We start from the raw sequence: 15,129 nt of genomic DNA on the forward strand, positions 1-15,129 counted from the left end.
TTGGCCTGTCTGGCCCTGTGCTCCGCGTGCTGTCTGCTGTAGGCAGCAAGTTCTTTACTTCAGTTCTGAGTGGCAGTTCCTGCTCCTCTGGCCACCTCCTTGCGGATGAGGAAACGAGGCCCCAGGGAGCTGGTACCTTTCTCCAGGGGCACAACTGGTGGCTAGAGCTGTCAGGCCTTAAACACAAGAAGTTGAGCCTGGAGCGGCTGCCTCCTGCAGCTGGCATCGTCTCTTATGGGGCTGTGATCCAGTTATCGGGCACATGGGCTTGTCTGTCCATCCCCCGTCTTTGGTCAGTGGGTTGGAGTACTGTGTTCCCAAGCAAGGACCATGGGGATGCAGACATGGAAGTGCCATTGGGGGTGCTACTGACCAAGACTTGGGTTGGGGCCACCAGCGGGGCGGGAGGTAGGTGGTCTCCCCCATGCCCCACCTACCTGAGAGGCGTGTAGGGGACAGATGGCAAAATTGTTGATCTGAGCCTCCTAGGGCCCCAGCCAGGGAGCTGGACCCAGGCAGAGTGCAGAGCCAGCCGCTCTCTTAGGGGCCAGCTGCTGTGGCCATCACGTGGAGATGCTGTCTGCCCTGGGGTAAGGCTGGGGCTCTGTAGGGGCAAACTGACAATGGGCCTGCTGCACGCTCACTCGGTCAGGGTCCAGACGTCTGGAACAATCTGAAAGCCTGGGGCTGGACTTGAATACGTGTTTTGGCTGCATTTTCTGGGTTCTTTGGGTGGGGAATTCCAGGCCCAGAGTCACAGGATTTCCTGTTGATTTCTGATTTCTCCAAGACCCGCCAAGGTCTTGTTCATGGCCAGGCATTGGAACTTCCTCCCAGCTACCTTGGGTGTGTGTTTTGGGAGGACAAGGCCTCCAGGTTCACGGTGACCTTGGGACAGGAAACTGTGCCTGTGTTGAGAGTCCAGCCCAGCTCCTGAGGGCCTGGGTGATCAGTCCCTGTCCTGTCTGTTCCTCTACATGGTGACCAGCAGTGAGCCGGAAAGGAAGGTGGTGGCCGCTGCGTGCAGAGCCTCCCTGTCTACTTGGGCTCTGCCCAACCCCTCCTGCGTCTGTCCTGCTTCCTCACCCCTTTGGCCTTAATGTGGACATGGGAGGTGGCTTTGGTCCCCCAGGGATGCCTGAGGGCAGGCGGAGGTCTGCTTGCCTGACAGGGCTTGCTGAAGAGCATTCTGGCCCTTTGCCTGCCATGAGGGCTCCTCTGGCAGAGCAGAGAGGAAGTCCTACCTGGGTGCCCCAGCCCAGCTCCCCTTCTGTGTCTGTGGCAGCACCTTCTGCTAGATCCACTGTCCACAGCCCCCACCTGAGAGGCAGAGCCCTAGCCTGCCTCCCGGGCTCATCCTGCCAGGGGACTCCAGCACGAGCAGTGTCACTTGAGACTTCTCATGGCGCTGTAGCCCTGAGAGAAGGCTGGGGTTCAGCATGGCGGGAGGCAGAACAGGCTGGAAAGACGTCCTCCAAAGATGGGCCGAGCGCCACTGCACGAGTCTACATGACACGCCGATTGGTTGCGTCTCTCATCGCTGAGCCTGACCTCCCTTCTGCGCCCACCCTTCCAGGCAGCCACCACAATCCACTGGAGCTGACAAGAGACAAAGTCTGTTTGCCGCCTTGTAGTCAAGGTCGCGGGCATTAGGGTGCTGGGAATTTGTAGAGGCTCTTGTGGCTGACCGCAAGGTTTGTCCTCCTCTCTGAGATGGGGCCCTAGGCTGGAGCCAGCGTGTGTCTCTGTAGCGATTTCCCCTGGAGTTCAGTTTGGCTTTCACACCTCACATAAGGACAGCCATCACTTGCCCCGGGGACAGCAGTTGCCCGCTTCCCATCCTGCTCCCATTCCCAAATATTCATAGTCTCACCTTCTCCGTGGTAGGGTGGTTTTGTGTTTGGAGGGGGGTGGGGCAGGGATGAATCTAACTCGTGGTGCAGGGGAAAGAGTCATTGAACTCGGTCCAACCTGAGTTCACATTTGGACTTTGTCATCTGCTCTGTGAGTTTGCTCAAGTTACTCAATCTCTCTGAGCCTTAGAAAAGCAGGGTGACCTCAGGGATGAAATAAGTATGTGAATCCCAGGCTGCTCCCCTGTGCCTGGATGATGCTTTGTACCCGAGACACTCTGGTTCCCTGAGTAGGAGACAGGAGGCGCAGGAGGGTGCCCGGGTGTCCCTGATGCCCTGAGAGATGGCCCAGCTCCACGACTGAGTAGCTTGGGGGCCAGGTCAGTGACAATGACAACCACAACCCTGTCCTCTGCAAGCTTACAGTGGGCCACGCACCCCATAGAGAGCTTGTATGTCCGCCATCAAAAGGCCAGAACACACGCTCATGGCCATGATTAGGGTCCTTCTCTGGCTGGGAGCCTGGGCTTGGAGCACGAGGGCCAGCCCTGGCTGCACCACGAGTGAGGGCCCGGACTGGAGCCCTGACTGCTCTGGCTGGCATGAGCCCAGCGGTGGCCTGACCTGCACCTGACCCTCCATGAAGGGCACTGGGGGCTGCAGGGTATAGGGAGAGACGGGGCTCCAGGGTGAGGGGCTTTGCCTCTGCCCACTGTGGCCCGGGGGGGGTCACTCTCTCCAGGTGTCCGCTCGTCCGTCTGTGAGCTGGACACGCTATGCAGGGCTCGCAGGGTTGTCATCGGGGAAGGCCACTGCATCCTGGTACACACTGGCACCTGGTGTATCCTTGGCACACGGTGGCTACAGGGATGGGGTGTAGACAGCCACCCGGGGTGACCCCAGCCGGTGCAGGGCAGCGTGGACCGACTGCGTGACTGAGTCTCCAGGGCGCCAAGGCCAGCCTGGGGTGGGGATGGTGCTGTCCTCTGCCCTGGAAAGCGTGTCCCTTGAATGTGGCCCGCAGGTCCTGACCTCTTCCTTTTTCCTGCCCAGCAACATGTCCAACGCCTTGGCCAACGCCGTGTGCCAGCGCTGCCAGGCACGCTTCGCCCCTGCTGAGCGGATCGTCAACAGCAACGGGGAACTGTACCACGAGCACTGCTTCGTGTGCGCACAGTGCTTCCGGCCCTTCCCCGAGGGGCTCTTTTACGAGGTGAGCGTGCTCCCTAACCCTTGCCTCTGCTTCCCGGAGCCCAAGCCCCTGACCCAGCTCAGGGTCTGCCCTCTGGCAGCCTGCAGGCCTCGCCTGGCCACGGCCCTCCAGTGACAGACTGGCAGACGTGCCGGGCCGTGAGCCGGTGGTGCTCCTGCCAGCCCAGAACCTTGCTGGCCACCCCGCGGGGGCCCAGCCCTCACCTCTGTGAATGGTGCTCTCCTGGTGTGCGTGGTGCTGAAGGAGTCACCGTTCATCCTGTCATCTGGGAGGCCCTGGGGTCCGACAGTAAACACAACCAACATACACCTGATGCTGCTAAGTGCTCAGGTTATGAGGAATCCTGGGGGTGGGGGCCTGAGCAGGGAGGTAATGTTTGAGCAGGCCTGAAGGAGGTGAGGGAGCGTGTGTGCACCTACAGGAAGAGCTCTCAGCAGAGGGCACAGCAAGTGCAAAGGCCCTGAGGTTGGGGCGTGTGGGTTTTGGAGCAGTAGGAGGCTGACGTGATGGAAGCAGAGGAAATGAGAGGGCACGGTAGAAGATGAGGGAGGACAGGCAGAATCGTTTAACCCTGTGGGCCTTCATGGGGCCTTAGGCTTCATCCTGGGAAGGGCAGGACCCATCCTGTCTGTCTGTCAGTAGAAAAGGGCCTCCCTGGTTGCTATGCAGAGGAGACACTGTGCAGGAGTGGGGACAGAAGCTGGGAGAGCAGGTGAGGCCAGAAGCCAGTTATTTCTTTGGTAATCCAGATGGAAGGCAAGGGACCTAGGCTGAGCTGCCCTCGGTCCCAAGAGCAGATGGTTAAATTTTCAGCAATCCTGCAGGCTGGTTGCTAAATACAGTCATTATTAAAAGTTAAATGATGTATACATACAATGAGATAAAATTTTATTAAAGACAAAAATAGCAGATACTCAAAACTCATCACTTCCTAACTGTTTTATTACATTTCACTACCTGTTATTGTGTTTAGGTGCTGGAAACGCAGTACCGTGGTGGCTACTGACATCTCTTCTCAATTCCATGTCAGCGTCATTTTGGTAGCTTCAAACTGACCACGGTGGGACTATTTACACCACAGAAATTGGCAAATGCTGCCAGGCTGCCTCAGGGCTGCCTGTTAAGCGTTTATAGGCACACCACGGCAATGCTCAGAGGCTGGCTAGATTTTGAAGCTGAGGGGACTGGCCGACAGTGTGTGATCTGCCTGACTGAACAGGAGCTGCCGTTCCCCATGGTGCCTCCTGAGAATTGCTGGCCAGTGGTGGAGGTGGGGTAAAGGGGTGGAGTGGTACCGGGCTCTGTGGATGTGCCTATGATGATTTAGATTCCCGCTGCCCCTGCTGGGTAGGGCTCTAGCCAGGTGCAGCTTAACAAGACACTCTCAGGGAACAGGGGACACCCAAATAAAATTGTCAAGGGCGGAAAGGCAGAGGCAGGTGTTGCCTTGCCCAGACAGATGGGGACAGCGTGCAGGGCTCGGGGTGCTCTGGTGCACCCCATTCCTGTGCCTCTTCTTCTGGGTCCCTTCCCTACATCTTTTGTGGGCCCTGGGGGAGTGTACCTCTCACACACGAAACAGGGCCAAGGGACACACAGAATTCAGCCTTGATCCCTGGGCTTCCCAGCATAAACATCCACCCCCAGCCCGCAGCCTGCCCCTGGAACCAGCAAGGCCAAGATCTTCAGCAAACAGCGGAGGCCCTCTGAGGGGCCAGCCTTGCCGAGTTGCCAGCTTCCTCGAGGTCCCTCACTTTGCACTGTCCCCAAGTCAAACAGGCCAATCCCGTCCTGCCCTCAGGCCTTGCACTGACTGCTCCCTGTGTGGAAATCCCTCTTCTTAGTACCCTCCTCCCCTTCTGTCTTTCCACTCCTTATCACCTCCTTCAGGAAGTCCCCACCCTTGCTTCCTGTGGTGGTAGCAGGTATACAAAGTGGGGTGCTCATCCAGCCTCCCCGAGGGCAGGTCCTCACCCCACCGACCGGTGCAGCTCAGAAAATGACAGTGCCTTCCTTGTCCTTTCTCTGCTGGCCCCATTTGCAGTTTGAAGGTCGGAAGTACTGCGAGCACGACTTCCAGATGCTGTTTGCTCCGTGCTGCGGGTCCTGCGGTAAGGCTTCCACGATGCCTGGGAAGTGGGGATGCGAGAGTAGGGGGCCCTGTCTGAGCACTGGCCTTCGGGCCCCTGGGCTCATCACCTTCCCAAGCTCTGGGAGCGGCGCCCTGGGGCCAGGCAGAGCCAGGCGGGCTCCAGTGCAGGAACTCTGGAGGGGGAGGGCACAAGGCCAGCAGGGACATCTCTCCTCCAGGCGAATTCATCATTGGCCGTGTCATCAAGGCCATGAACAACAACTGGCACCCTGGATGCTTCCGCTGTGAGCTGTGCGACGTGGAGCTGGCTGACCTGGGCTTTGTGAAGAACGCAGGCAGGTGAGACGGGCCTCACCATAGGCCCAGGCCTGGTCCAGGCGCCTCGGGCTGCCAGTGGGGCTGCCACCCCCGCCGTCCCTGTGAGGCGGGCAGGAGAACTCTCTCTGGTTTACGGGTGACGACGGAGGCTGGAGAGTGAGGGGTCAGGAATCGGGGCTGCCCCAGGCTCAGGGCTGCTTCCTGGAGCAGGCTGACAGTAGACAGCCAGCAGGCAGGCAGCCGAAGCCGGAGCTGTTGGTGCAGTGTGAGAATGAGGAGTTGTGAGTTAAGCTCCTGCCTGCCTGGCCACCCAGGCTGCAGCCGTCCCCCGTCCTCAGACCCCACGGGGGCTGCTGGGAGAAAAGCACTCAGTTGGGGCCCAGCGGTGCTCCAAACTTCAGGCCCGGGTTCCCTTAGCAGGCTAAACTGTCACCTTCCACAAAGACCTGCTCTTTCTCCTCTTCCTCCCCTCCCCTCACTGTCCCTGCACCCCACCCCCGCAGCCAGGACCTCCCTTCCCCCTGCCCTGCCCTGCCCTCCCCTGCCCTGCACCTGTGTTTCCCTCCCTTGTCGCAGCGGAGGCCGTGTCCCTGCACCCAAAGGCCTGCTCACTTCCCGCTCCTCCAGCGGGGCTCACAGCTCTGGACCTCTCTGGTCCCTTTCTAATGGCTCAGGCGAGGTGGCCCCTGGTTCAAGGCACCCTGTCAGCCTTCACTGCACAGCGACTCCCTGCAGCCCTTCCCAGTGCCCAGCCGGTTCCTCCACCTCCTCCCCCCGCCCAAGCTGCTCAGGGCTCCCGCAGCCTGCACTGCCCTTCCCACTTCTCTCCGGGTGCCCAGGAACCCATGGGGTCTCCTACCGCATGGCTGTGCTGTCCCGGTTCCCCTTTTTCCACCCGTCTCTCTATGGCGGGCTCCTTTGGGGCTTTGCATTTGGCCCAAATGGCATATCTGTGCTGGGTAATCCAGATGTAGGCCTCTACCCTAGACCTCTCCCTCGGAATACCCCATTGCCCACATGCCATCTCCACAGTGTCTGGCAGGCATCCCAAATGCCATAGAACCCAACAAGCCAACTTTGAGTTTCTCCTCTGCTGGCAGTCAGGCCTCACAGAAGCACACACCTGCCTTGCTAGCAACACCTCAGTTGTCTGTCTGCCCCTCGCTTCCTCCCTTATCTGGGCGCTGGGCACCATCTCCGGCCCTGTTGGAGCCCCACTTCCTAACGCTGCTGTAGTGACCTTGTCCGTCTGCCTGCTCCTCCAGAGACATGTGTTGTTCATCCTGGTGTCTGCAGGGTGCTCACTAGGAGCCTGAGTGTTGAGTGCTGATATGAGTGGCCTTGAGGGGCAGACAGTGCAGCAGGGTCCCCGAGCGTGGGCCTAAGCTGCAGCTCACGCTGGGACTCCTGCTCTAGTGTTTGCTGGAAAAATCCAGAAGAGGCTGGACTTGTTCAGGAAAGTAAAGTATTGCTGTGGTGACAGGCAGGTGGGGCACCCTGAAGCCCACAAGGCAGAACGTCAGCGTCTGTGCGGGGCGGGCCGGCTGTGGCGCCACCAGAACCACAGTGCACACTGCTGCCTGTGCCGCCACTTTGCCGTTCTTGGGTCGGAAGGGAGAGAAGTTCTGGGGAGGGAGTTGCATTAACCAAACAGAATAACTTTCAGTTATTAAAGTACAGTTATGTTTCTGATCAGTATGCACGCATGCTAAGTTGCTTCAGTCGTATCCAACTCTTTGTGACCTGGACTGTAGCCTGCCAGGATCCTCTGTCCGTGGGACTTCTCAGGCAAGAATCCTGGAGCGGGTTGCCATTTCCTTCTCCAGAGGATCTTCCTGACCCAGGAATCAAATGCAGGTCTCCTACATTGCAGGCAGTCTCCTGCATTGCAAGCAGATTCTTAACCAACTGAGCCACCAGGGAAGCCCTTATGATCAATATAACCAAGTACATAAAAGAAACCGTGAGGGGCATACAGGCCACCCTCTAAGCAAAACACCTCACAGCTTGGCCAGCCAGGCGAAGACCTCTTGGGGAGGAGTGGGACCCTGCCCCTGCTGGGTCTGGGTTAGGGGGAGATAGATTCGTGGGCCAGTCTGCGTGCCCCCCACAGCCGGCAGTGACGAAGCTGGGCTTCCCGTGATGGCGCCCCATAGTCTGTGCTCGCCCAGGACTCAGGAGGGACAGGGCAGCTGCTGAGAAGCACTGGGGATTGTCGGCACATGCAGGTCTGTGTGTGGCAGGAGGGACCCACAGGCCCTGTGTTGCTGGACGTCACCTGCAGATCACCCTGAAACGTGCTTAGAGTGTTCGGCTCTCGTGTACTGCCTGTGTCCCCTAAACACAGGGGCCTTTGGGAAAGGGGGCACAAAGGGAACTCAAAGCACCTTGCACTTGAGAGGAAATCTCTAGACACCTTCTCCTGACCCTCCACCGAGCGCCGTCCCCACCCGTGCCCCCTCTTCTGGCAGGCCGTTCCCCTGTCTCCTGAGTTCTCTCTGCCAAGCTTCGCAGCCATGTGTTTCTACTGTGAGGAGGCCCAGAGCCTCGCAGAGGGCACTTGGGAAAGAAAGACGCTCATTGTTCAGAAATGTTCCTCTGGCCTCCTTGCCCCTCACCGGGGGAGGCGGGGTGGGGTCCAAGTCACTGAGTGTCTCGTGGCTGTGAATGAGCAGGGTCAGCCCAGTCCCCGCAGAGGAGCGGCCGTCTGGGCGCTTTGGTGCTGCCTCGCCAGGGATCTGCTGACAGCCAAGACAGAACTCGGCGCTGGGTGATGAGTTCGGACCTGGAGCAGGTGATGGTGACCGGCCGAGGTTTCGGTTTCTTTTCTCAGAGGAGGTGGGCTCCTCCTCGGTGAGTCTGCGGGGTGGTCCTTGTGGGGTTGGGGAGGGGACGGGGCCCAGGCTCACAGCTCCGACCTGGCGCTCAGCGAGCTCTCGTTGGTCCTCCCGTCGGCACTGGGCGGCGGCCCTGGGAGCCGCTTGCCACACAACAGGCTGCACAGGGCATCTCGGAACTTCTCGGCCACGAAGAAGTACATGACGGGGTCGAGCGCGCCGTTGAGGCTGGTGAGGCAGGAGGTGATGCGGTTGCCGAGCGCCAGCGCGCGCTGGGCGGCGCACGAGGTGCGGTGGCCGCGGTAGCGCAGCACGTAGACGGAGCGGTGGACGTGATACGGCACGAAGCAGATCAGGAAGATGGCCAGCACCGCCGCGATCATGCGCACCGCCTTGTTTTTGAGGCGCCGCTCCACGCGTGGGCCCTGCCGCAGGCTGCGGATGATCAGCAGGTAGCAGGTGACGGTGGTGACGAACGGGAAGGTGAAGGCCACAGCCAGGGACGCCAGGGCATGCTGGGAGGCCTTTTCCCTGTACAGCTGCAGGCAGACCACCGTGTTGTTGGTCCGCACGGTCTGCGGGCTCACCAGCAGCGGGGCCATGGCCACGGCCACCACCACCCAGAGGAAGGCGCAGGCCAGGTGGGCGTGGAGCGGCCTGCGGAGCTTGAGGGACTTGACGGGGTGCACTATGGCCAGGAAGCGGTCGGCGCTGATGCAGGTGAGGAAGTAAATGCTGGCATACATGTTGAGGTAGAAGAGGAAACCCGTGAGCCGGCATGGGATCTCCCCGAACGGCCAGTGACTCCCTGAGAAGTGGTAGACCAGGCGGGTGGGGAGGACCAGCACGCAGGACAGGTCGGCCACGGCCAGGTGCATCAGGAACACGTTGGCCGGGGTGCCGGACTTGTGATCCCGGATGAAGAGCCACAGGGCCAGGGCGTTGCCCACAAAAGCGAGGATGAAATCCAAGAGGTAGAAAGAGGCGAAGAGGACGTTCTCCAGGGGCGTCTCTTGGCCGCATTGCTCCATAGGGGCCAGGGAGGAGTTGGCCAGTAGCCCTGGGGAGGCCACCTCGAGGCCATTCATGCTTCAGCCAGAGGCAGAGGCACTGAGCCTGGAGGGAACAAGCAGACACCCCAGCTTCAGAGAGCCTGGGACAAGCGAGGCATCACCCTCTGTAGACATGAGCTCTTGGAAGCCTTTAGTACCTGCTGACCCCTAACCCCTTAATAGGCTGTTCCATGCTCAGCATTGCCTCAGGGGCTACAGAGCACCTCCTGTGTCCAGCTGGGGGTGGGCAAGTGTCACAGTTGTGTCGGACTCTTTGCGATCCCATGGACTGTAGCCTCTGTCCATGGAATTCTCCGGGCAATATTGGAGTGGGTTACCATGCCCTTCTCCAAGAGTTCTTCCCCACCCAGGGATGAAACCCTTTCTGTTTTATGTTTTGATTTTTTTTTTTAACCTCAAGGCATGTCTTAGCTCCCTGACCAGGGATCGAACCTGCACCCCCTGCTTTGGAAGGCTGCAGAAAGCAAAACCAAAACCAGGGCCTGGGTGCCAAACTAATGCTGGGGTCAGCTCCGCACTGTGCGGCCGTGTCCCTGTAGAGCATGGAGAGCTCTGGGCAGAGCCCTGGTGTTCCTGAAAGCCACCTCTCAGACCTAGGGGATAGAGTCAGCACCGCAGGGAGAGAGAGCATGGTGGCCTGTCTGTCTGTCTGAGGCCCTGGGGGGTGTGAGGGCTGAGGGAGGGGCCCTCATCTTCTGTCCCTCTCCCCTGTGTGCTGTCTAACCGGTGGGGTGCATGAGTCCCCTGAGCCCTGCTTCTCGTGGGTGGGGCACTTAGGCCTGAGAGCCCAGTGCGGGGGGCTTGGCCAACGCCTCCTCAGCATCAGGTGAGCCCTGCTCAGCCTCCCTGACCCGCCTGTCCACTAGGTCCCCCATGCTCCCAGCACCAGCCACGGGAGGGCCTCACGAGCAATGCAGTGTCCTGCTCCGTCTACAGCACCCGAAGGCTGTCCAGGCCAGCAGCCAAGGTCGTGAGCTTTTTGAACTCAGCCACCAGCCCTGCTTTGGGCATATTAGTGGGCGGAGACTTGTGTCTTAGAAAGACAAGTGTCTTAGACTTGTGCCTGTGGGTCCAGGCCTGCATTGGGTGTTTTACTACCTGGAGTAGTTTAACTAGAGCTTCCCTGGTGGCTCAGACAGTAGAAGTATCTGCTTGCAATGCGGGAGACCCGGGTTCGATCCCTGGGTGGGGAAGATCCCCTGGAGAAGGAAATAGCAACCCATTCCAGTATTCTTTTCTGGAAAATTCCATGGATGGAGGAAGCTCATAAGCTACAGTCCATGGGGTCGCTTTAACTATCAGGAGGCAGATTCTTTTCCAGGAGAGGAAGAGCCATATGTCCCAGAGGTGGAGAGACTGGCCGTGGTTTTCTGGCCAAGATCTGCAGCCCCAGAGAGGCCAGGACCCAGGGAGGCGGCCTGTCTCTGCCCAGCCTTGCCCACCTGGTTTACCCTCAGCATAAACCAAGGGGCGTGGCTCGGAGCCCTCCTGACCTTGGAAACAAACCGTTTCTGTCTGGTGACCCCAGTTCTGAGTGGGTCACCGGTGGTCCCTCCCCAACAGACAGAGTGACAGATTTCCCATGTTGATTTTGGTCGACTCAGGAGATTCACAAAGGAGAGGAAAGGTCCAAACGCCCTGCCTCCCCCAGGCCTTGGACAGGTGTGGGCAGGAGAAGGCCAGACGGCACGCAGCCCGCAGCCCCACGTTGGCTTGGGGGGGCAGCTGCCCGTTTCTTCTCAGGGCACCTCTGCCTACAGTGCAACTTCAGGGGCTCCCCTGAACCCTGCCTCTCAGCAGCCACACTCCCTGCCTGTGGGCCACAGAGGGGGCAGGAGAGGGGCTCACAGGAGCAGCGGGGATGGAGTGGGAGCAGCAGTTGCACACACGAGCCACAGGGGACCTGGAGCAAGTTCTCTGTAAACTCCTCCTGTCCTCGGGTCCTCTCCTTTTAATGACCAAGATAATAGTCCTGGCGGGGGCTGGCAAGTGCTCCGGGAGCACGGGGACGTTAGCGCTGGCAGTCCCTGAGTATGAGGCTGGGTGCCACCCCCAGGTGTGGGTTCCCGAAGTAGACGGAGCAGGGCCAGTGGTTCAGACTCTGGCAGCTAGGAGGGCAGGAGGGCAGTGTGGGTGGTGAGGAGCTGTCGGGCCAGGCAGCAGCTTGACCCTCCGCTTCATGCCTCATCAACCACCACTGGGGTCCCTGGGCACCCCTGGCACCCCCGCTGCCCCACAGGTGGCTGAGCAGGAGGAAGTCAGGGGTGGTGAGCATCTGGCCAGTCATTCTCAAGCCAGCGGAGACGCTTGCCTGATCACATCACGTTTTGATTATTGGAGAGATCCAGGGATGTCCCCTTGCCCAAATCTCTCCTGGACCCAGAGTGGTTCAGGTTCCCTAAATTTCTAATACAGAGATTATTTCTTGTTGCTCCCAAGTGTGTGCGACCTGAGGCAGTGGGGGAAGTGGGGGAGGCCTGGAGGCCAAGTGAGGGAGGGGTCTTGATGGGGATGGGGAGGGGCTGAGCTGGGTACCCTCCACTCTGGGCTGCTCTGAGGCCCAGACTCTGCCCACCCCCCTGGTGGTACAGTCATCACCCAGCCCCTCCGTGAGGTCTGCTCACAGGTACTGACCATCTTCTCTGCCTGTCGCGAGGCAGGCCTGCCTGGGCACTGCCCACCAGTCCTCAGGGGCAGATGTCCACTGCCTCATTTTACAGATGAGGAGGCTCATTTTACAAATAGAGGCTCAGCATCAGCTAACTTGCCCAGGGTCGTTTGGCTAGGGCAACAGCCCAGGGGTAGGAAGCCAGATCCAGAAGACCCAGCAGGGACAGCCAACACCTCTGCCTGCTTTTCCTCCAGGGGCTGATGGGTCCCTGCTGCCAGGGCTGGTGTGGAGCTGCCTCCCAGGCTCAGTGCCTCCCCCGCGGGCCTGGCCCCAGGCACAGCGACACAGTCTGCACCACCCTTTGTTCAAGAAGCAAGGCTTTCCAGATGGTGACAGTAGAGCAGTGGCCTGAGCGTGGGGCCCTGCGTGTGCGCAGGTGGCACCCGTGGGCTGCCTGGCACCTGGCTTTCTGCTCTTGCCCAGGGCCTTCTGAGTCCCACCACTAGGCCGCATGCCCCGTGCTCTCTTTGGGTGCAGACTTGATTTCAGAATGCTTTCAGGCTTGTGTGAGGTCTGTTGCGTTTTCTCCACCCCGCCCCTGTGTTACGAGTTTTGGTGCTGGTTTTGGAGTAGGTCTGCGGGGGCTCCTGCTCCTCTCCACGTGTCCCTAGAAATGCCTGCTCTCACTGTCTCTCGACGTCTCACTCTGCTCGGGGCAGGGCGGCTGGGGGGCGTGGGGCCCCCGACCACGGAGCAGGTGCAGGGCTCGGCCTCTGTGAGGGAACATGGGCGGGTGTGTAGTGGGAGGAGGCTGAGGTGGCAGGAGGTCTCTTGGTGTTGCCGGCACCTGTCCCTCCTGCCTCCTCGTTGGGCCCCTCCAGGTGCCCTGGCTAGAGGAGAAGAGTGTAGGGGCATCGCTGCAGCCATGGGGCCACAGACTGGGCACCCACTCTTCTTTTAAAAGCCCCCACAGTGAGACAGGAGCACCGCCCATGGGCTGCTCTAATTCAAACCAGGGAGGCCTTGGTAAATAGGTTGAAGCGAGATGGCAGAGATGGCCCTGCTCTGCTGGGCCCGCTCTTGCCCCGCACCCCCGTGTCCCGCTCCCCAGCCCTGCCCTTACCTCTCACAGCAGGTCTGGGGCAGCAGGTGGGCTGCGGCCTGTGGGTGGGTGGTGGCTCCGTGCGGCCGTGGTAGAGGCCGGCTGGCTATTTAAGGAGAGGCGGGGAGGCTGCACCCCCTCGGGCCCTGAAAGGCTGCTTCATTCCTGAGGGGTCCCCTGTGTGGTGGGCCACTCCTCTGGCTGCCTCTGCTGCCGCTGGGCTGTGAATATTCCAGTGTGTCCCAGCACCCCCCGCCCCCCAGCTGGGCCGCCGAGCATCACAGAGGCCGAGTGTGTGACTGTCTGCGTGTGACTGTCTGCGAAGCCGTGGAGTGGGCGCCGGCTGGGTGGGGGGCTTGGCTGGGACCGACAGACAACAGGACGTTTCAGAACAGGGTAATTTCCTATCAAGGGGAGGGGGCCTGGGAGGGGCTGGTTGCCATGACAACGGGCCTGGGCACCCAAGCCTGCACTGGCCATCGGCAGAGGAGGGGGGTCTTGTGAATGGGGAAGGGTGGGAGGCCGAGGAGTCTTGTTTGGTCAAATGAGAGGGGATTCTTTCAGGACACTTGCTGTAGGGTCCTTGTGTCCGCCCTGTATAATGAGGCCCCCTTTGGGTGTGCGGAATAAATCATGGCCTTTATCTCCAGCAGGGCCCAGCTGCAGGCTGCCTCATAATGGGGCGCTGTCTGTGCCTGTGGGGACCCGGAGGCCTGGCCCACGTCTGTGCAGGCTCCTCCTCTGGACAGGAGGCCTGGGAACAGAGCCACTGCTGCCTGCCCCGTGCTGCTCCCCCAAGGCTCCTCCTGGGAGTCTGGGGGGTGGCTGTTTGCATGTCACCAATGGCTACTCCAGCAAAGTTGGTTCTCTCTGTCTTTCCCAAAACGATACACCCAGTAGCACAGGTCACCAGACCACTATTACTTGTTTCAAAAGACTTTACAACTTTTTAGTTAAGATGTTTAAAGATGTACATGCTATCACTGGGAGGAACCTCCCACAAGTACTCTCTGAAATGTCTTCTTTCATGCAGTCCTGTGCACTTGGGATTACTGCCCATTTTACAGACGAGGAAACTGAGGCTCAGAGAGGTGACCTGACTGGCCAACCACAAACCAGTGAGCCAGGATTTGGACTCAAGCATGTGTCGCTCTAAAACTTAGGCTGCACGTGTGTGTGTGTTGTTTTGTTCTCTTCTTCTGTTGCACCTCAATGGTAGAATTCCTAGGTTCCATCTTCATTCTACCTTGGAAAAACTCTACTGGTTGTCCTTAGATCTGGTGCTGGGATCAGGTCCGTTGAAAACATATTTCACATCTGAGGTTCCTCTGAGAGAGCGGGGTTCCTCAGTTCTGTCTTGCTCCGGAGCTGGTGGGGTGTGAGGCTCCCTCCCCACTGTGGCCCAAGGTAGCTGTCTAGGAGAACTGGCTCATGGTGGCTTGAAACACGGGAATCTGGCCGGCTTCCCTGAGTGCACATGTCTTTTGTTGGATGATTGATGACAGAGTTTAAGGGCACAGGGTGTTGCAACCAAATTTTGGGGAGTTGCGCTCATTTCTGTAAACTTTGAGGCAAAAATCTTTCTATATGGGTTGAATGTTGTCCTGCTGCTAAGAGGACTCTGAATCTGAGAGTTAATCTTTTAAGGAGACTCCCTGTGCGTGCTCAGATGCTCAGTTGTATCAGACTCTTGGCGATCCCATGTTCTGTAGCCTGCCAGGCTCCTGTGTCCATGGGGTTTCCCAGGCAAGAATACTGGAATGGGTTGCCATTTCTTCCTCCAGGGGATCACCCCAACCCAGGGATCGAACCCGAGTCCTCTACATCTCCTGCATTGGCAGGTGGATTCTTTACCTGACCTGCCTCTGAAAGAGGCCAACGCTGGTATCAGGTGGGCAGGAGGCTGGTGGGAGGGTTGGGGGCCTGGAAAAGGGAGGCAGGAAGGCCCAGATGCTGAGAGCACCGGCAGATCAGGTGGCAGGTGGGGGACGGGAGCAGGGCACTGCAGCCTTTGTATGAATGCATCTTTG

The 15,129-nt window shown here is 59.4% G+C and overlaps 2 protein-coding genes across 7 annotated transcripts in view; one reads left to right on the plus strand and one right to left on the minus strand.

Annotated features, from left to right (window-relative positions):
• The window catches only part of LIMS2 (LIM zinc finger domain containing 2), a 44,063-nt gene that overhangs the window by 23,489 nt on the left and 5,445 nt on the right, over positions 1-15,129 (plus strand). For all 6 annotated transcript variants that reach the window (XM_019969028.2, XM_019969022.2, XM_019969045.2 and 3 more), the window contains exons 2-4: positions 2,907-3,066; positions 5,111-5,177; positions 5,377-5,497. In XM_019969028.2, coding sequence (XP_019824587.1) covers positions 2,911-3,066; positions 5,111-5,177; positions 5,377-5,497 — 344 coding nt within the window. In that variant the 5' untranslated portion in view covers positions 2,907-2,910. The remainder of the gene's footprint in view (positions 1-2,906; positions 3,067-5,110; positions 5,178-5,376; positions 5,498-15,129) is intronic.
• GPR17 (G protein-coupled receptor 17) lies at positions 3,938-13,370 on the minus strand. Its single transcript, XM_019969081.2, has 2 exons — positions 13,121-13,370; positions 3,938-9,429 (listed from the first exon to the last, which is right to left on the minus strand). Exon 2 carries the CDS (start codon positions 9,399-9,401, stop codon positions 8,382-8,384), a length of 1,020 nt encoding a protein of 339 aa, XP_019824640.1. The 5' UTR covers positions 9,402-9,429; positions 13,121-13,370; the 3' UTR covers positions 3,938-8,381.

This window comes from Bos indicus, chromosome 2 (assembly GCF_029378745.1).
Source record: "Bos indicus isolate NIAB-ARS_2022 breed Sahiwal x Tharparkar chromosome 2, NIAB-ARS_B.indTharparkar_mat_pri_1.0, whole genome shotgun sequence".
In the NCBI taxonomy this organism is placed as follows: domain Eukaryota; kingdom Metazoa; phylum Chordata; class Mammalia; order Artiodactyla; family Bovidae; genus Bos; species Bos indicus.

Coding starts and splice junctions, on each gene's coding strand:
- GPR17 (XM_019969081.2), bottom strand. CDS start 9,401: ATGAATGGCCTCGAGGTGGCCTCCCCAGGGCTACTGGCCAACTCCTCC.